Genomic DNA, 22,812 nt, shown 5'->3' with positions numbered 1-22,812 from the left:
TGAAGTTTTTTTTTTATTTTTGGTTTTATTTTAAACTGCGAGTTTTTTAAATTAGTTGCACTTAAATAAGTACACTTAATTAATTTTTGATGCTTTCAAAATTGAAGAAAATTACAGTGCTTGTGCATTACTTTTAAAAAATGCCTTCAGTTTTTAAATGTTTAATGCATTGAAATTCTTTCTATTTTTTTGTGAAAGACTGTAAGCAAGCAGTGTGGGTGGATCAACTCATTGAGGAACAAGATATTAAGGTACAATAATTATATTCAAAAAAAAAAAAAAATATTGAAGACAATATATAAATATATATATATATATATATATTTATTTACTTATTTTATAACAAATATATAAATGAATAGAATTTATTTTGAGAAATATTTGCTGATTTCTTCTCCTAATACAGATTCTAACTCTTGAACAACACCACGACATGTTTTCTCCACTACTTCTTCTTCATCTTCGAGTAGCTCAGCAAGGAACGGCATTGTCTCTGGTAGCAAAGGTAAATATGAATCTGCAAGCTTTTTAGCAACTTCACAGACACAATTTAAAGCTGCAAGTCGTACCTGTTAAAAAAGGATATAAATAAAAACATATAATGATCTGACACTAGGAAGTAATGATCTATTTGCCATGACTAGCATCAATCAAAAATTCACACTGAAAACAAGAATGAAAAAAGTTTTAGAAAAACAATTTAGAATGAAGTACAGTAAAATGGAAGAAATGAAATGAAATTAATTAAATTAATTATAATAATAAACTTACTGTTCTGCAATTTGGTAACAACTTTACAGGTATAGTGTTGTAGCTTTTTAAATTCTAATTCACATTTAAAATTTTGTTTTATTATTTAAAATTTGGATAGGCCTGAAAAAACTTTGCCAATATGAAAAAAGTAAGCAAGCAAATAACTTTCATATTTATAAAAATAAGAAAAGAAATTTGGGGAAATGATTTAAAGATACTGACAGCAAGTGTTAGCCAAGGCTCTCTCTGAAAAGCAGTTTATTAATATTTTTTTCTTTTTACTCCATTTTGATTAAAATAAAAATGAGAAATGAAAAACATACTGGTACTGAGTGTGGGCTGAAGCCCTGTGTGAGTGTGAGGCTCTTTGCAGAAATGATATTATTTTAATACCTTAGGTTTTAACAATTTTTCTTTTTTAATTTTGCATAGAAATAATTTTAATATCAGAATGACAAATTAGATTATACCATCATTATGTTATAAAAAAAATAATATTGAGCAATGAAAACAACAAAAATGTGATAAACTGTCTAAATTATAGTTAATTTTTTGCTTTAAAAAAATTTTCCACCAGATTTATGGGTGGAAGGAACTTACAACTGCACCACAAGATGAATAAAAGAATGAGATCAGTCCAACTGGTTAATAAAAGTGGATTTTTTAATTCTTTCCAACTGTGTTTTTTTGATGTGTGAAAAAGATTTTTTTTTATCAGATTGGCCAGGTAGTTATCATTACTTTGGATCATTGTGTGGAAATTTAACCATCCATCAAATTAAAATAAATATATGTATGTAATATTCAAATTTAATTTATTAAATTTCTTTTATTTAATCTTCTATTTCTTTTATTTCATCATTAAAGATTTATTTTCAATAACTAAGTTTATGGTCCTGAAAAACACTCAACTGCATCTTTTACATCTTGTTGGTTATACAGCCAACCTTTATTTACAGTGTCAAGTTTAAAATAAAAAATATATATCAGCTTTCAAGACCACATTACACAAATGGGTTACTATAGTTCACTGAAGTTAAGCAGTACTGAGTGAAATTTTCCTTATGGACAGACATCCTACCCTTTGTAGTTGGACATATATAATTGCTAGTGGGATAATAGCAGTTAAAATACCAAGAAAAAAATCTTCAGAAATCTTAACACATTTAACTTAATTTATCTAAGATTCATCCAATGATATTTTTAAATGTAAATTTCACTTCTATACTTTCTCTACTTTCTGAATTATTATTAAAATGAGCATATGAAAAATTAATTTGATCTAAACTGACTATGATTCGGAATGAATAAAAAAAAATTAAATTAATTTAATAAAATAATGATGAACTAAAGGGAATTGATTTCAAATTCTCCCACATACTTACAGAATAACAAATGAATTCTGAAAAAACTTCAATTAATATTTACTCTTTCAAGTATGATAATTTATTTCAAAAACTAATAAATAATTAATTTAATATTCCTTTAAGAATGGCTAAATTACTTACCTTAAAGTCCACATGTTGTGTCTTTAGAAGGATTTGATAATTTAATTTTTTCCACAAAGAATCATCACTAATTGAAGTTGCCATTTGAGCCAAGCAAGGAATTAATAATTTATCACAGATATCATCCTTCAAACAAATCTCATTCTCCATCTGAAAGCCATTGAAAAGTTAAGTTAAAGTTTCATTGAACAATTTGAACACAGTATGAAACTTATTATAAAAATTGAATTTAACAAGGCATCAATTTTTACTGTACTAAATGAACAAATATGTTAACTAAATTACACCAGATAAATATGATTCAACAAATCACCAAATGCACAGCCTGTCAATAAAATTTATTAACCTCATTTCAACAAAAGAAATTTAGTATTCCTACCCAAATCATATTAACCCATTTTTGCAATTAATAGTTTTGTTCAATATTCGAGTAATGGAAAAATTTCTAACAATATGGAGACATTTGTTATCTCCATATTAGTTGTCTCTAAGTCTAGTAGGAATCGTCCATCAACAACCGCGGACGTGCAGTGTAGCAGTGCTTGTCATGTATATACTTGTACAACTAAACTGAATAAAGTAAATAGCTTTATAAAATAAAGGGTGGTGACATAAAATTTTGCAAAAAACATACTATATCATATAACATAACATTATTATGTAACATAATGCATATTACATAACGTATTGCATAAAATAATTCATATTACATATATTAAGTAATGTACAAGAGAGGTGTTAGTAGAACTGAGGAGCAGGATAAAAGCAATAACAGTTGCAGTAGAACTCTGATGACTGTAAAACAATGAGTTCAGGATAAACAAAAGAGTTTCTAAGAGACGGCTAGAAGAAGTCAAGGATAAAAAAAAGGTGAGGATTTTGAAACAGCTTTCAATTTATTTTCTAAAACAAAATCGATAAATTGAAGACTCAAATAATTATCTATAACAGACACTTTAAAGCAATCAAAGAAGAAAACAAGTTATTAAAAACTGAGAACTCAATAAATAGAAAGGAATTAACTATGATCAAAGACCAATTAAATGATCTTGAGCAATACTCAAGAGCGCAAAACATTGAGATAGATGGAATTGTGAAACTAGAGGAGAAAATTAGTTAAAAATTATCAGAATCAAAAGTAAACTAGAAAATATAAATGCTAAACATAGGGTATCCAAGTTCAGCCAAGGAAGGATTAATAGTTCAACAATTTATAAATAAAGTTAAAAAGGAGAAACTGATGGAGGATGCACAGAGAGCAATATATAATATTATAGGCGTTAAAAACAAAAAAATCAGCAAGATACAAACTTAAATAAGGATAAAACAGAAATAAAAACAAAGCTGAAAGAAATGGCCAATGACTTTCATCAGCATTCTTCTTTGATCTCTGTTAGTAGATCTTTTTTAATATCTCTAACTAATAAGGAAGAGATTGAAAGGGTTATTTCCTCTCTGCCATGTAAAAGATCTCAGGGTCATGACAATATAAATATTGAATTTTATTTTAAAAAAATGCGCTAAAAGCATTTCACACATAGTAGTGTTTACAATTAATAAAAGCTTTGAAACAGGTAAATTCACATTAGTATTAAACAAAGTGCTTATTACATGTTTTAGAAAAGTAAAAACCATTTTAACTACAGTATGTTGTGGCGTTTGATATAAATCAATAATGGACAATGAAGTGTAAATATCTTTTTATCACATGTTTTTATATTCATGTCCAACTCACTCATCATTAAAACTAAGATACTAAAAATATGGTTTTTGTAAGGTAAACAGATCATACAGATACCTTCTCGTCAAAAAAGTCTCAAAGGACACTGAGCGACAAAAATCCATCCAAATATATTCATAAAAGAAAACTTACCTTTAGATGACTTAAATTAAATTATTGTCTAGATTCCTCAGCTGACTTCTGAATAATATGATTATAAAGAAATATTAATCAAATAGTTCAGAAATCTGTGTTACATTACATAAAGGGAAAGCCACAGATAGTCTCAAAATGTCAGTAAAAATGGAAAGTTTTTTTAGAATTTCTGATTCTCACAGGTCATGCAGGACTGTTGCAAAGTTGTATGATTCAAAAAAAGAGGCTGTGTCTGTCACAAGATGAAGAAATTAGTGTAAACAAATCATAAATTTTACAACTAAATGATAATTAATCTTTATTAAACAGATTCACCTAAAATTAAGATTCACAAAATAAAAAAGAAGCTGTGTTTTGTGTTAGTTCTACTACTAACAAGAATATATAAAATGTACCCTGCATGACAAGTGATTTGTACAGTTATAGAAAGAAAATAATAAAAAATAATACATTCAGCAAAAATTAAGTGAAAAAAACAAGAAAAATTAAATATTATTATAGTTTTAAACTATTCGTAGTATCACAGAAGTAATAATCCAATTGCTATATGTATATTTATGAATTTTCATGTAAAATACAACCAACTCTACTATGTATGTAATTACTTTTTGGAGCAAAATTGTAAAATTTCATAATAGCATTGAGTTTAGACAATATCAAATGTGCACATATTAACTACAAAACAAAAGAATGAAAAATCTTTTACCTGGTCCACTAAAGGTTGCATTATAACATTGAATCTGTCTTCAGTAACAAAATGTTCACTATCGTACCTGAACACTGATAAAAATAAACTAATTATTGATTTTAACAAATCTCTAGCAATTTCATCATCAAGTAGTTGGGTTTCTTGGTTACATTTCACTCTATTACATCTTTCAAGAAGATTAGATGCAGTTACTAATAAACCATTTGCATACGGTACATATATACTTTTAAGGGTTTCAGCCAGAGAACCGCATAAACTGGAAAAGAAATTGAAAATTTTTCTATGAAATTTGTTTGTAATACACAACATAAACAAATTTAATACAACTGTAATTTTTTTGTGTTCTACTCATACTAAACTCTTCCATTTCTGAACAGAACACATTACAGAGTTCAACATATGGATAATAATCACATTTCAACATATACTCAACAAAATACACAGAAGAATGAAAGTGACAACAAAACACCTATTACAATCTGGAAGCATTCCAAACACCAGGAAAACATCCATAGTGGAATGGTAGTAAGTTACATTTTATCTACAGGCTCAAAGTGAGAGACTGAATATTAGCTTGGCAAATCATTTTCCATACATTATAATATATATATATATATATATATATATATATATATAATGCGCGCACATTCATAACGTATTTCATTCACGCAGGTGAGGCAGTACTAACGACCACTTTAAATGTTATTCATTAATATAATTCTACCGCTCACCTGTGACATTACAACATAGCAGATGACTACAACTGTACATCAGTGCTACACTAGCACTCCTTGTGATGTGAGGTGGTACTAATGAAGTACTATACCCACGTAGCCACTAGTTTATTTAGAGAATTTTTTGTGGTGGGGGAGCAATTTTGCAAAATGTTTTTTTTTGGAAATATTATTTTTTAATTGTTAACAAATATGCCTAAGTAAAATAAGAACTTATTTTTAATCTTGAGATTAAATGAAATCTCAAGATACTGAGAGTGACCTTGCTCTACAGCTTCACCCCCTTGACCTTTTAAGTTGAAAATTTAATGGCATCAATGTCCCATTTTTGTGTTTTTTGGGTTCCTTAGGTGTCAAAATGTACAGATCTGTTAAAATGCTCTAATTGGATCGATTACAGTACTTTCCCTTCTAAAGCTACACTGAATGTACAAAAAAAATATACATACTACAGACAGAATTTTAATTAAAACAAATCTCTGCCACATTTTTTACCGTATATGCCTTACTGCTAAAAAAAAAAAAAAAAAAAAAAAATAGTTAACTCTATAGTAAGTATAACTGTAATAGTATACTCTATTTCCTATTAAAAGGTATAGCAACAATACTCTCAATTATTGGCCAACCACATACAAATAAACAGAAAACAAAAAAGTATTTATTCACTTTAAAATTTTGCTTTGGTATCCTAAAAAAAAATATTTTTTTGTGTAATGAAAGAATGGCACTGCCAAAATACCCATCCACTCTTCAATTTTGTGAACAGATGAAAATCAGGACTGTAAAATGTACACAGTCCTGGTAGATGGCAAACAATCTGTCACTTAAACTTTTTTAGTACACCCTTAATACAAATGGCAGTATGGGGTCTTATATTATCATGCAAAAAATCTATCCCCTTCGTCAACATCCCTCGTCATTTATTGTGTTGGCTCTTTTAAGCTTTACCAACATTTCCCAATAAGTGTCTGCAGTTATTGTCATACCTGCTTCACAAATTCTGCGAACAAAATTCCTTTACAGTTTTGAAATACAGTAATTCATTTTTTGGTTCAAATTAGTTTGTTTGAATTTTTTGGGCTTGTTCATACATTGTGTAGGCAGAGATTCACTGTTTAAGTTCTTCTTTTGTCTCAAAAGTGATGAGACCAATTCAAAGTCTATTTCCCATAACAGTACTGTCAAAAATTTCACTTCCTTTATTCTGGTATGACTGAAGATATATCAATGCTGCTCCCATTCTTTTTCTTTTGAGGGCATCTGTAAGTTATTTTGGTAACCATTGTGGACAGTTACTAACGAAAAACCCAATCTGTTTATATAAATTCTATAAAAAATGGACCTTGAAATTTGAGGAAAGTTTTTCATTAAGTTCAATAGTTTTAAAATGGTGTTTATCATGAATTGCACGTTCAATTTTGTAACATCTTCATCACTCATAATGAAAGTTTGTCTTTCACAAATGAATTTTGCACCATTTTTTCACAGACCCATCACTCGTTATATTATTATTATAAAACACGCACAGCCAACAACCAATCTCTACTATAAACGTTCCATCTGCTTACCAAAAATGAATGACACTTAGTACCTTGCATCTAACAAAACACACAACAATCGCCTCCATATTTCACCACATATTACTTCAGCAGTACAGAGCAAAATTGACTACTGATTGTATGGATGGCAATATAGATTAAATGATATCTATCGCACATATGCTTTGTTGCTAAGGAACCCAGTTTGTTTTTTTAATGCCCAACCAGAGGTTAATTTATAAATTCTCTACATACTATTAACTTAAAATATTACATTAAGTATAAGTGTGAAAATACAATTGTTCTTTCTTTCCAAAATGTTTTCAAAAAATAGTTTCCTTCTTCAGGTGTAACAGCACTTGCAAACTAAAATTAATTGAATTGAAGAACATTCCACTTATTAACTTATTTAAATTACTTAGTTTTAAATAATGTAATATATTCACTTATTGTGGATTAATTTATTTGCTAACATTTAAAATCATAATTTGAAGAATTTATACTAATAGAAAATTTACTTCATTTTCATATCAATACAGAAAACTATTCAATAAAAAATATTTTACTAATATAGAGTTAAAATATTACAACAGAGTTTCAATGCAAACTTCTAATACTATGTTAATAAATGAAAAAACACATACTTGTAAAATGAAATCACTCTAGATTTAAAACGTTCAGGTGTATGAGTATCAATAGCTATCCATCCAGTAATTGCTTTATAGAACACATTAAATTCTTTTTCATTCATCTTTAAAACCATTGATACAGTACAAGATATTACAGCTGGTTCAACAATAGCAACAGCGTTTATGTCAGAAATTGCATACCGAAAATTAAGGCATTTTAATAAAAATGATTGAAGTTCTTTTAAACTATATTGTCCAGTGAATGAATCTCCCAATAATGACATCAAGTATGATATCGATTTGTATTCTTTCAATTGTAGCAACTGTGAATAGCTCGCTTTAACAGCTGGTAATATCACACGCAATTCTAGTTTTTCAGACAAATTCTTCCTGTAAGCGTAAAAAAAAATATATACATATGTACACAAGGTCTGAAAATAAAGAAATGAGACTGGTGCAGAAAAACTTTTTATTTACAGTCCAATTATACATGGACTCAACACCTTCGAAAGCCATGCAACACTTCAAATGTTTTCCCATTCTTCATAGCAATGTTGAAACTCAGAAACCGGAATATCCTTTAGATGGTCGGTTACATTTCTTTTAATGTTTTCTACTGTTCCAAAATGGTGTCGTATGAGGTGTTTTTTTAAAGTCAAGGATACAAAAAAGTCACAGGGACTCAAGTTAGGTGAATCAAGACAGATTGAGGAACTATAGAAATGTTTTTCTTCGCCAAAAACTCATTAACTGAGAGTGCAATGTGACAAGGTGCATTGTCATGATGCAGCATCCAGTTGTCTTTGACGGCTAGTCTCACATGGGCAACTGTTTTCCGCAGTCTTTCAAGAATTTCTCAGTAAACATTTTGATTTACAGTCTGTCATAGGCAAAAACGCCTTATGGACAATGCCAATACTATCAGAAAAAACAAATTACAATGATTTTGATTTGCTCATTTTTGCTTTTTTTTTTGGGAGATGGTGAGCTTGGAATATGGCACTCCTTGCTCTGGCATTTTGTTTCTGGGTCACACTCAAATATCGAAGATTCATCACCAGTTTTTAGAAAATCAGGATCAGTTTCAATTTGCCCTACAAAATCACGGCATAATTCCACCCTGTTGTTTTTCTGTTCAACAGTGAGTTTTTTTAAACTAATTTTGCACAAACCTTTTTTCATGCCCAACTGGTTTGTCAAAATTTGGTGGACTGTGGTATGGTTCAAATTCAATTGTTCTGTAATCATTCACAATTAATAGTTGGTTGTACCAAATCAAGTCTTCGATTCGCTCACATTGTCATCAGTTTTTGACATTAACGGTCTTCCAAAGCGTGGATCATCCGCTACTAATTCCTGGCTATCTGAAAATGCTTTAAACCACCCAAAAACTTGGGCTCGTGACAGAGCGTCATCTCCAAACACCATTTCAATTTTGAAAAATTTTCAGTAGCATTCTCACAGAGTAACATAAAACTTGAGTGCACAACGTTGCCCATAATTAGTATCGCTCATTTTTATAACACACAACAAAAACTCGTTTCATGAAAAGTTTGTTATGTCTCACATGGCAAAAACAGACTAAAAATATTAATGCCTAATATAAATCAGCTGTTCATATAACCATATGTTTACTAGTAACTTTACAATGTCACCATTTTGGCTGCCAAAAAAAAACTAGTCTCATTACTGTATTTGCAGACCTCGTATATAGAAATTAACACCAGATAATATACTTAAAAGACAAATCAATGACTTGTTATCAATATTAAACTAGAAAAATAATTTCTATCAACTTTATTTAAACAAAAACATATAAAAATGAATCTATTTTATGTTACTGAAATAGGTTCTTGACCTTTTATGTATTAAATACACATTTACAATATCTGTATACTTTTCGTATGTTTACTTTCTTCAACTTCCATGAAACCTAGTTTCAATTTGGACTTTGGGTTTATAGATCACTTCAAATTTAAGCTTGTCTATATTGACATACTAAACACAAAATACAGAATAACGGTTAAAAATTACAACCTAAATTAAATATAATTATTAGACCTTACTTAGATTCATAATATTGGTTTACTTTATTTAAGTACAAAAGGGCAATCTATCCTTTAAAATATTTTATACAAATTCATCTTCCTTCAGACAGAACATATTTTTTTTAATGTTTTTCACTAGCCTACTCTGAGCACTAACAATTAAAATACAGTTACTATTTATTTTAATCATTAAAAATTTAAACCAATTTACTCTTTAATTTAAAGCCAATTTTAAACGTGGGGAAAATTTATATGAAATTTCACTTGAGTATAATAAAAAATTTATAAAATATTCAAAATTTATACAATGAACATAATACATGCTGATAATGAAGTAAAGATATTATTAAAATAACACTTACTATAATCTTAAATTTCATACAGTCAAGAATAAAAACATTTACAACTCTAGTGAAAATAAGCATAAAATAATGTGTAAAAGTAATTTTTATTAAAACATTAGTAACTAACTACACCTATTACTTGGTATTACTGTTTACTTAGTTGTATCAATTTACTTATACTGCTGTCTAGTACCCCCTCTATTAAGTAAGACTGTCTGGCCGAAGTGAGGCTGTTCAGCTCGTGCTCAAGGGCCTTCTTTCTCAATGAGTTAATTATTACAAAATCTGTTGCTAAGGAACAAATGAAGTTTGCCAAATGCTTTGTCTAAGTAAAACAAATATGTAAAGTCAAAGTCACCAGATGCAAGGGTCCCAAAGCCCCCCCACCCATGACTATCTGGCCAATTTTACTTGTAGATAAAACATTGCTATTACCAATGTGATAAAAAATAACTTTTATGAAATATACTTTCCATATAAACTTTTAGAAGTAACACCTTTCAATACACTGACAAATCATTGTAAGGATAAAACACTTATTAATTATAAGACAATTCTTATCTTACAGCTAGAACAAGCATAATGCACACGTGTCCATATGAGCTATTAAACTTCAAATCAATAAAGTGAATATAAAAGAAGAAAATGCAGAAATGTTTTACATTAGATTTAGAATTTTATAAAAATTACCTAAACTAAAAAAAAATTCTCCTGAAAAATGGGAATTTAAAAAAAAAAAATAATAAATAAACCTTTGAAACCAGTCATGAAAGAAAAACTCAGCTAGCAGGTAAATTCAAAGATTTCTGCAATTCACAAAATTTTGTTATACCCTGGTACCAAGATAAGATAAGATAGTTCAATCGAGTTCAACTCATGAACCTATAAAAATATTTATGCTTTCTCATCAAAATTTCTTTCAAAAGCATTTCTTACATTACACAAATGATGCGTAACAAAATATAAATAAAAATGGTTTATGTAATAAAAAATTACACAATAATAAATTAAAAAAACAAATTAATTATTCTGACCTAATTGTGTCTAGTTTGCTGATAACATTACCAGATTTTTCGGCATTGCTGACTTCAAAAGAAGATGAAATCAAACACAGTTCAATAAGTAGATTCTCTAAATAAGGATTAATAAAATTTGTATGGTGCTCTAATACCTTTTGAACAGTCGTTACTACACTCATCAAAAGTACTTCTGGTCTAAAACAAAATAAAAATTAGAATAAAAAACAAAACAAAAAAAATTTAAAAAATCAAACAAGATGAATAAAGGTTAATAAAAAAAAAGTTAAGTTTAAGGTTACACTGCATCCAGATTTTAATATTTGAGCTATTTTCGTCAGATTTATTATTTTTTGTGAGCTGAGGTTTTGTTTCTGTGTTAATGTAATGTATTCTGTTTATTTTATCTTTGTTTTTACTTCATATCTTGTAGAAGTGTTTCAATTAGCGTACTGTTACATCTGTTTGTGTGTACTAGTTACTTTATAATGCTGAGTTCTTTTGTGGTCTTCCAAATGACAGGTGTGTTGAATAGTCTGTGGATCATACTTCTGAAAGCTGACAGTTTATTTGGGAGTGGGTGGTTTAAAGTGTTGTGAACAAGAATGTCTGTCACTGTTGGTTTTATGCTTATTTTGGGACGGTGAAATGAATAAAATTTAATACTTTATTATGCTCATATTTGGTTGTAAAGATAAATCTAAGGTGTATTTTTTATGTATGTTAATATCTGTTCATATTGTCTAATGTTGAACTTAGAATAATATGATGGTGTTATAAATATATCTGTACTCAAGTATTATTTTGTGATTATGTTTATTGGTGGTTATGTTATTGGTGATATGTTATTGGTGATTATGTTATTTGGTGTTTGTTCTATATTGTACAGAGATTTCAGTTAGGTGGCTAGAAATATGGAAATTATAGAAAGGCCCATCAAGTTTTGTGTAATATTTGTTTTGGAATGAAAGTAATTTTAGAATATTTATGATTTCTGAGATGCATTTCTACAATACTTTGTTGATTTTTTTTTAATGATTTTTTTTATAATAGAGAATATATTTCCGTTGGTGGGATGTAAGTACAAATGGCACAAGGAAAGTTTTGCAATTTGATGGAACAGATAATTACAGGCAGTTACATGTTAGTGTATATTTAGACAGATCCAAACTTGTACTGTACCCACTCTACTCACTAATTCAGTTTCATTTGCTTTTTAGCTATATTAATGAAAAGTGGTAGTAATGTTGTGGATGAAAACTAAATACCAGGCAATTTTGCAGGTGGATTAAGAGTTGATCATTGTTTACAGGAAATGATTCCTATGTTTGGAGAGGACTACCCTCATTGTACAACAATATTTAGGTGATACCGAGAGTTTGAAATATAAAGTTTTAGCCTTGAGAACTCTCCAGTCAGTTCTCCAAGTGTCTATCTGTGTCTGATAGAAACACTGCTGTAGTATGAAATATACTTGAAACAGACAGGCATGTCATCTACTACAAAACAGAGGTATCCTTGGGCATTAATTTATCAGCAGTTTATACTATTCTGCAAGATCACCTTCAAGTTAGTAAGCTTTGTATCCTATGGGTTCTGCATAATATGACCAAGGATCATATGGCACATCATGTTTCATGGTGCCGTGAAATGCTGAGAAAGTGTGAAAATGGGAAATCTTCCTACGTGAATAGTATTGCGACAGGTGATGAAACTTGGCTGTACTACTGATGTTCCAACCAAGGCTCAGAACAAAGGGCGAGCATTTGAAGATGAGGAGACGCCTGTGGCTGTTCAAAAATCCAGATCAGTAAAGAAGAGATGGTGGCCATATTTTTTAGTGTGAGAGGAGTTTCTTAGAGAATGCTATGTTGGAAAACTCAGAAGTCAGTTAGATGGGAAGTGATATACTGAGGAATGCTTCCCTAAAGTTGTCGAAGCTCACAAGAAGCTGAAACGAAACTCAAGAATGGACATATGTGGTTTCTTCACCCCAATAATAACCAGTACACTGCTCCTTGTTTGTACTGAATATTTGGTCAGCACTGGAATGAAACTATTAGAGCACCCTCCCTACAGACTTGACCTTGCTTCATGTGTCTTCATGCTATTCCCCAAGGTGAAGTACAGACTGAAAGGGAGGCATTTTACAAATGATGACCTCCTAAGGGCTCAAGATGATGAGCGTGCCCAGATCTCCACAAAACATGGCAGGGTTTTTTGAAGAATGGTTTCAAAGGATTGAGAAGTGTATAATGTGTAGTGGAAATTATTTTGAAAAATTATAAAAAATAAAGTTATAATGCAAAACTTTTTTCATGCCTTTTTTATATAGGTTTATTATTTAAAATTATGCTAAGTTTAGTTATGAGATATGTTGATATTTTTTTGTATTTTTATAGTTTATAACATATGCATAACATAAATGTATACATGTATGTTATGTATATATGTTATGAGGGTTACTTTTTTCAAGGTCCAATCGGTCGCGAAATAAAAACCCGCGCAAAAATTGGATGAACCTTTGCGCATATATGTTGCGCAATGTCTCTAGTATGGCCTTCAATCACGCCGTGCCACTTTGTTTAGTTCTGAACACGCAGCTAGCACGTAAACATGTCTACAACAATAGCATCTCTCGCAAAGTGTGACGTGCATGCAGTAATTCAATTTCTTCAGGCTGAGAAGTGTAATGCAGCTGAAATTCATCGACGAATAAGTTCAATGAATTAAAGTTTCATTGAAGTGAAACTTCAATGAGTGACAGCAAAGTGTGACAATGGTGCAGGAACTTTAAAGCAGAACGTACAGATATTCATGATGCAGGCAGTCAGGGAAGGAAGCTCCTGCAGCGTTTTCATTGGGAAGTGTTTGATCACCAACCATACAGCCCGGACTTGGCTCCATCCTATTTTCACCTCTTTGCTCACATGAAATGCTGGCTAGGAGGACAACATTTTGGTACAGACATCAAGCTGCATACCAGCATAGAAACATGCATGAAAACACAGGCGGTTCCGTTCTATGACAAGGGTATTGGAAAGTTGGTACCACGCTATGACAAATGTCTAAATCGGAGTGGCGACTATGTAGAGAAATAGCATAACTATGTAAGTACTTATTACAAATAAAAAATTTTTTATTTTCACTGTGGTTTTAATTTTGTGACCGATTGGACCTTGAAAAAAAAATAAACCTCGTATTTTAATGTATATAATTTTCTGATGGTCTTGGGTATAGAAATGTAGGGCTTTTGTATTTCTGGTAATGCTTGAAAGGTGATATTAGGGTGGATTTGTTTTAGGAATGTTTTTATATGTTGGGTGTACTGTGTTTGGGTTTATTAACAATTTCTTCAATTGTGGTATGGAATTTGTTAATTAGATATTGTATAAGTTTTATAATCTTGCTTTTGTGAATGTAATCCAGAACTTTATTTATTTAATGTAACAATGTCAATGATTGACTATTAATTTTGTTTGATTTGACAAAAAAGGGCACAAATCAAATACCAAACACCAGGTAGAATTGTTACCAAAGTAATTCAAACTTGTTATAGGTGTATATTGTTTTTAAAATCCACCCCAATGGTCGGAATCAAACCCAAAATCATGGTTCTGCCACAAAATCCCTAATCACAACACCAATGGGCTGATAAAGCTTTACAGTTGGTAGTTATAATTATAGTGAGAAATACCTGTGAATGAAAACTTGGATAAATTTACCTAGGTTTACTTTTAACAATTAGATAATTTCTTATAATACAATATTATCTATACAACAGTTAATTTATTAGGCTTAGATTTACAAAAGGGGGTTCTTGTTTAACACAACAAAATTTTCAGTCCAATCTGTTAATAATAACTAATTTATTTATTTACTGAGCAATATTATATTTCATTTGATAAAAATGTTGCCTGCAACTAAGACATTCTGAAGATGATGTGCTGATCTGAACAACAATGAAGATATAACAGTTTAATTTTAATGAAATAAAGCAGTGATTCTAGGAATACATGAAGTTACATCTAAATAAATTAAATCATTGGGGAAAATAAATAATTACAGCAGAAGAAAATATTCTATCAACATTTTAAGTATTAATTATCCACTTACAAATTAATTTTTCTGTGATGGAATTTAATACCAATTAAGAATCTGCGTTAATAGTTGTATAATGCACAATTTGTGAAAAATATTTATCCAGAAGGATAGCATCTTACTATAGAATGAGAATTTTCAATGTTAAGGTTAATAAGGTTCAGACTTGCAACCAAACAATTTGATGCACCTTTTAGTACTGCATTGCTAAGACGGACCAAACTCTACAATAACTCGTTGCAAAAGTTTGTACATTGATTTTTCTGCAGAGACAATATTTCAGTGAACCAGCAAAGGATGCTGCCAACCTACGTTGCTAAGTGAGTTTGAATCATTTGGCTTGTATTCTGTAAGAAGTCTGCTGTTTTTCATGAAATTTTTATGCTCTCCACTAACTTCTTGAAATTTTAAATCAACTAACACATTATTACTACAATATTCCTCTTGTTATATACAAAATTGATTGCCATCAGTTTTTTTTTTCTTTCTCAGTGTATTTTATAAATAAATGTATATAGATGCAGCAGCAACTAATTTCAGTCTCCAGTTATCACGGCAGTAACGTGCAGTGAAAATATAATGAAAACATATACACAGATTTACACATTTCAATTTACTTGGTAAGACTAAGCATGGACCAAGAGTGTTGATCATCTCTATGTTGCTCTGTCACATTAACAAGTATGTCTGGAATGCCGTTCAGTTTGACAAAAAGTTTTCTGCAAATGGTAAATCAAGCTTACAGACTGTCGCCGAATGACTTTGACAGCATGTAGCACATAGAACCTTGCGATAGCGTTGAAAAAGGCTGTTTGGAATTTTATAATGATGGCCCTGAAAAAGGCGGTTTGTGCATTGATAAGGAAACCCTGAGAAGGACTGTTGAGTCCAGTTGTAGTTTCCAGCAAAATCAGCTCAGCTCAAAGTGGTAGTCAGGGAGTTGTGGGTCGTCTATTGGAATCAGACCAAGCTTCCTCTCAGCGGCAGTTAGGTCCTTACTTAATATCAGGTTGGTGTCAATCATCTTTGTCGGTGTCATCTTTGCTAGTATGGTAGAGGCTTTTCTTTCTGAGCAGTATTCAACCAATTCTGTCTTCACTGCTACCCTGGCACTAGCGTGCTTCATGCCAGGCCTGCTGCTCTGGCAGGAATGTCAGCATCTGCCAAGAGTGCTCATGTTGGGCTGAACAAGGGACTTCTTTTTTTCTTCTTCTTGTGCTTCTGATGGTGATCTCCAAGAGAATGTTCTTGCAGTATTTGACTCCTGTTTATAAAGCCAGCCAAGCATGTGGTAGGGCCACAGCACTGCTCTGGTGAGGGTGTTGTGCAGTCAGTTGGCTTGGCAGGAGGAACACATGTGTATGCGCTTAGGTGGTCTGCAAGTTCTTCCAATTCTACTGGCTAGTGTCACTTGCAAATAGTAAGCACAGCATGTGGCAATAAGATGAACAGTTTGTCGAATCTGTCTAAGTCTATACCCATTTACAGTTTGAGATCTTAGACACCAAATGTAAAATAAATACAGCCAATGTACGAGGTGTGTAAATATGAAACTGGAATTTTTCTATAGAAAATACAGGTTTACTGTATGAAAATAATAAAAAATATTTTATTAAAAATATTGTCCATCACTATCTACACATTTTTCCCATCTCTCTGACAATTTATGAATATTAAGCCAAAAAAACTGTTGCTCTTTTGAGACAAACTAGTCATCGAGCTATTTTCATAAGAAGGGAAGCACTGCTCAGCAAGTGCGTGTCCCATTGATGCAAATAAATAGTAATCGGACAGAGCCAAGTCTGGTGAGTAAACCGCATGTGAAAGTATTTCTCAACTGAACGCCTCAATCGTTTCCTTGACTTGTTTTACTGTGTGTGATGGTTCAGTATCATGTAGCAAAATCACTGTGTTGTTTTTTTGATGTTCTGGTCGTTTTTCACACAATGCTTGATTCAACTCAATCATTTGTTGTTGGTAGCATTCAGTATTAACAGTTTTGCCAGGTTTTAGCAGTTCATAATAGATCATACCCTTCTGATCCCACCAAACACAGAGCATTGTCTTCTTTCCATAGTGATTTGGCCTTAAAATCAATGTGGATGGTTCACCTGGAGTTACCCATAACCTTTTACACTTAGAATTCTTGAAATATATCCACTTTTCATCACATGTCATAATTTGATGGAGAAATGACTTTCTTTTGTACCCAGTGAACAGCATTTCTTAAGTGGTTTTTCGGTTTTCTTGTTTCTTTCATTCCCTTCATGTGGAACCCATTTTCCAATCTTCTAGATCTTTCCCATATATAAAGACAGCTTCTCATGTTACATTTAATTGATTTGCGAGTTGTTGCGTTTGAACATCATCCTCATCCAACAATGCTTGCAATTCACTGTCTTCAAACTTTTTTTGTGGTCTTCTACATTCTTCTTTTCTCACATCAAAATTGCCACTTTTGAATTTTTTAAACCACTCAAAAGCACTGTGATTTACCAAGAGCATGCTCACAGCACACTTCAACAAGTATTTGATGCGATTCTGCAACAGTTTTCTTTAAATGGTAACATAAACTCAATGCTGTCCGCCAATCGTAGTTTATAGGTACAAAACTCGACATGTTCAATGCTAATTATTAAAACTATGCTGTTGTATGAAACTTGTGTTGTAAATCTTTGTCAGCTGTCAAAGAAAGAAAATGGCGCCAATGAAGCAGTCTGACAGTAATATTGACAGCTAGAGCCATCTATGAGCAAATTCCACTGTCATATTTACACACCAGGTAACTGTTCAAAATTCCACTTAATAAATAAATTATTCTGTTTATAAGCTACTTGGTGGACTATTATTTTATATTTAAATTTATGTTTTTAAAAAATTTCAATTGTTGAACAACTATGTTAATTCTATCATTACTGTTGACAATCTCAAGTATTTCTTGATATTTATCAAGTATTTCTATATTTTTTATTTTATGTTTCTTAAAAATTAATATTGTAACAAGCTGAGAAGATAAGATTCCAGAAGAAGAGAAAAGTGAGGAAAAATAAATCTAGAAGAAAGTAATTATTTCTAGAAAAGTATGTATAGAAAAGCGCATGAGTGTGGTTTACAATAAATGCACAAAATACAAAAACACTCAAGAGTGAATGTGCAGTAACAAACAAGCAAACAAGCAAAGAGTGCATCACAAGTATTCCACTTTGGATAGTGATTAAAAACGAGATGCTATTCTTGTGAAGAGGAGTGAAAGTGGCATTATTAATTTATAAAGTGTAAGGTAGTTCCTTTCATAAACATTAGAAGTGAATAATTCCAACATTAAGTGACATGTTAATTTTGTGATTGTTACCTTGTTAATATTCTCTATTAGTCTCTACTAATCTTGTTAATTCTCTATTAGTTTCTATTAGCTATTGTAAATGTATAGTAAATCGGAACTGTGTTTCACTATTATAAGTTACCTATTTTATGCTTAAAGAAGTTATTTAAAAGTATAAAATTGTATTTGTAAGAAATTTTTACATGTGCTATTTCTCATTATCCTTGGCAAACCGTAACATGCAACAATATTGTGACACATTATATCATCCTGAATTTTCATTTTTGTAAGCTATAGAATGTTCAAAGAAAAGTTAAATGATTTATTTTATCAAATAACAATGTACTTTTACCCTTTTCTTATTTTTATTAAAACACATTACTGAGACTCGAGCAGATTATTGACCTTATCCTAGTTAAACTAAAGAAGAAGATTAAATAAACACAGAAAAATGTTATATGTACTTCCTTCTAGATTCTGAGAGAATCATTTCATTATGGTAAGTAGTTACCAAAGTGTCTAAAAGGGGCACTTCATAAGGATGCTTTGTAAAAAATTATTCCTTTAGGTACTCATTATTTTCAAGAAATGAATCATGAATCCTACTACATAAAGAATTAAAAATACATAATCTCTTTCTATTCAAGTTTTTCTTGGTTTAATTATATTACAATTAACAAGCGAGTATCTAGAAATACACTATTGCGAACTATAATTACTATAATACACTATTGTTATATAATTTGTACATTTTACAATATGTTTTACAACTAAATTTGGGACATTCAATTTTTACTCTAATTAATAAAGTAATTTAAATGTTAACTAAATTATTTTACTTACAAATCCGGATCAGATCTTGCTTTTGAAACCGTCTGAATAATAGCCGGCATAAATTTTGGTAAGAACCTAATAGCTTTAGAACCAAGTGTAGAAACTAATTCTGCTAGACAAAGAACTGCACTGGCAAGAACTATTGGATAATTTTCTTTAGTGTCAGATTTTAGTCCAATTTGTACTAATTTTGTTACATGGGCTAACGCCTGAAAAAAGGAACACATCACAAAAATTAGAATCTTATGCTACAGTAACATTGTGCTTAATAATCTAAATGTGATTAAACCAAAAAATATAATAAAAGTTAAAAATATTCTAAAAAATTTTACAAATTAAAAAAAAAGAAAAAGTAAAAAATATAAAAATAAGAATAAAGATATTAATAAAAATAAACAAGCAACAAATCATGAGCCTCAAAAAATCAAGAAAGGAATGTAAAGGGCTCCCACCAAAAATGAAAAGCACCACAAAATACAGAAAATTCAGATTAAAGGTTAACTGGCTTAAAGGACTTCAAAAAAATTTCCATTTTTAGCTATATTATTATCAAAAAACTATAAATCTGTGCACTACATTGAATTTCTAGACTCAATGATCCATAAATTAAATAAGAAGCTGGAATATGAGCACCATTATTCAAGAGACATACTGGAAGATCACCAGAGACAAAAGGTATTCATATTAACTTTTTGTGCCTCAAATGCAAAAGAAAAAGGACAACTTTTTAGTAACTGTCTCACACTAAAAATATTGGCATTACACTAGTTTTATTACAATAACAATCGGGCAAGTGAAAGATTTCAGCAAAGTTTCTACCTAAGATCTTGTCAGATGAATAGAAGTAGCAGTGACGTCAAGTTGCCACCAATCTTGTTGAAACTATCTGTAACTTTACTAGAGAAATTACAGATTACAAAACCTGTTGTTTACAGAACAACCCTAAAACAAAACACCAGAGGCGCTCAGCAGGAATTACAAAAAAAAAGTGGTTCATGTCACATTTATGGTTCCAGATCATGCTGTAGCATATCTTTAATGAAAAGGGGACAGTAATCCATACTGAACTTGTTGAACAATCATCCAACAATACTTATTACAGAAAACATTAGATTGCAAGATTCTGTTTACAAGAGTAGTTCTAAATTGACATGGTTAGTCGATCGTCAAGGATAATAAATTATTAATCAATTTTTGATTAATAATCAAAAATTGATTATTAATTATGTCTATCAGGTTATTCTTCTGATTTAGCACATCATAATTTCTAGCTGTCCTAAAAATTAAAGACTGCACTAAAAGGACAGAGATTTTCTGGCATCAGTCATAATCCAGTATAATTTGATCAAGAATGTTGCGGGGAAAAAAGTTCTATCCCTGTTCTCAGAAATGTAATACCATCTAAAACTGTACACAAATGAAAAAAGTGAGTACTTCAAAGACGACACAGTAGTACTAATGCACAGTTCCAAAAATTTGTTTATTTTTTTTTAAGAAGAATTCCAGGAATTAAACTGTCACACATCGTATTACAAAATGAAACAGTTAAATGGTGAAGTCATCATCTTACTACAACAAAAATGGATTCTAAGCTGGATAAAAACTGTTTTGTTTGACTCAAAAGTACACATGATGTATATGTAAGACATACTATACACACCTTCAAAAAAAAAAAGTTTTCTTAAGTTGATAAATTACTGCTCTGTATTACTGATAACTGTCATTTAAGTACAAGCTGCAATTGCTTAAAAATCTTAACCAATTCAAACCTTAATCAAATCTGAAACTGCAAAGGACAGTAACAACTATGTACAATATTCACATTTGATCTATACACTCAATATTAACCAACAATTATTAATAACAAACAACTTTATTTTGTTCACGTAACTACAAAATTTTCATAATTAAAATAGATAATTATAAAGATGAACCACTATTCAAACTAACCTTTTCAAATTCTGCTGAATATTCTGAAGCAACCTGTCTTGCAAGAAGTTTCAATGATATAAATGCAGCTTGTTGAGTTATTTGAATGTCAGTACTTGATGATGATATATCACTGTTCATAATGTTTAGAAGCGGAGGAACCAGTGAAACAAGTCCATCTTTGTTCAAAGCAGTACTCTGCAATCTCCAGTTAAGTATTTCCAGCATTTTTCTTTGTATTTTGGGTGGAGATTCCACAGATAATATAGACCTCATCATGTTTAAGAATATTGTATTAGGTAATACAGCACTGATCTGAAACATTTAAATTAAACATAAACATTTATCATTTTAATCACTAAGATTGTTTGTTCTATGCTAATTTAAAATCACTGCACTATGGTGGTGGCATTATAAGAACCATCGATTTCTTAAATGTAAAAAAAAAAAATTACATGAGTTAAATTATAAACTTCTAATAAGAAAATATGGAATAAGACAGGTAAAATTTACTTTTTTAATGGGCAACAAAACTGACTGAAATATCCAATGTTAAGTTACTGTGAATTGTTGCCGAATGGCTTCAACAGCATGTGGCACCTTAAAACCATGCGGTAGCCCTGAAGGGCTGTTTATGATTTTTGGAGTGATGGCCCTGAAAAGAAAGCCATTTGTGTGATATGCAAGATAGCCCTGAGAAGAGCTGCTGGGTCCAGAAGCTGGTGTCCAGAGATGTCGGCTCAGCTGTAATCAGAGAGTTGCAGTTCATCTGTTGGAATCAGACTGACCTTCCCCTCAGTGGCAGTTGGTCTCCAATGTGGCCCCCAGAGCCTCACAGTGTTGGGTTTGCGTCAACTGCCTTCTGCCAGCACGGTCAAGGTACTTCTCCCCAAGCGATCCTACACTAGGCAGACTCCCACTGATCAGCTCACCGGCCGGAGCGCTTGAAGCCCAACAAACTGGGACAGAAAAGTAGCATCCAAGCCCAGTGATTTCCTCGGCAAGCCAGCCAACATCCAGCCTACATCCCTTTGGAGCAGCAGCCTGCTGCTCCAGAAGGGATGTAGGGGAAGGTCCCACATTTGGCCAGCCAGGAAACTTCTTTTTTTCCATCTTCTTCTTCTCCTGCAGGTGGTGGTCGGTAATAAATTAAAATTTGTTGCCAACCAATATTCTGTCATTTGACTCTTTTTACTTAAACTAAGAATAAAATTCTGCCATTTTTATAGGCGCCTGAGAGTAGCAGGGCTGCAGTGCCGCTGTGGTGGGAGAGTTATGTTGTCAACTAGCTTGGTGGGGACTTGTGCAGCCATGTAGGTATACCATACTCATGTTAACCTCTGAACAGCTAGCATTGTGCTTGCAGATATAAAGCTTGGCATTTATGTGGCAACAGAATAAATAAAAAATCCCTTTAAATAATTAACCATAAAATAAATTATTAGAATAAAGCATCAAATTTTATGGAGAA

The 22,812-nt window shown here is 31.1% G+C and overlaps 1 protein-coding gene across 2 annotated transcripts in view; it reads right to left on the bottom strand.

Moving 5' to 3' along the window:
- Positions 1 to 255: 255 nt before the first annotated feature.
- l(2)k09022 (HEAT repeat containing 1 homolog l(2)k09022) overlaps positions 256 to 22,812 on the bottom strand; it is a 97,364-nt gene continuing 74,807 nt past the window's right edge. Inside the window, exons 22-28 of one of the 2 annotated variants that reach the window (XM_075357218.1) lie at positions 21,363 to 21,656; positions 19,422 to 19,621; positions 11,174 to 11,353; positions 7,763 to 8,137; positions 4,844 to 5,102; positions 2,262 to 2,411; positions 256 to 569 (exon numbers count right to left, since the gene is read on the bottom strand). In XM_075357218.1, the coding sequence (XP_075213333.1) occupies positions 366 to 569; positions 2,262 to 2,411; positions 4,844 to 5,102; positions 7,763 to 8,137; positions 11,174 to 11,353; positions 19,422 to 19,621; positions 21,363 to 21,656 (1,662 nt within the window). In that variant the 3' untranslated portion in view covers positions 256 to 365. Of the gene's footprint in view, positions 570 to 2,261; positions 2,412 to 4,843; positions 5,103 to 7,762; positions 8,138 to 11,173; positions 11,354 to 19,421; positions 19,622 to 21,362; positions 21,657 to 22,812 lie in introns of those variants that run through there. The other variant, XM_075357219.1, reaches the window with a different exon arrangement.

Source organism: Lycorma delicatula, chromosome 2 (genome assembly GCF_047948215.1).
Source record: "Lycorma delicatula isolate Av1 chromosome 2, ASM4794821v1, whole genome shotgun sequence".
In the NCBI taxonomy this organism is placed as follows: Eukaryota; Metazoa; Arthropoda; class Insecta; order Hemiptera; family Fulgoridae; genus Lycorma; species Lycorma delicatula.
Note: the sequence above shows the minus strand (reverse complement) of the source record. Positions and strands in the feature narration are given on the sequence as shown.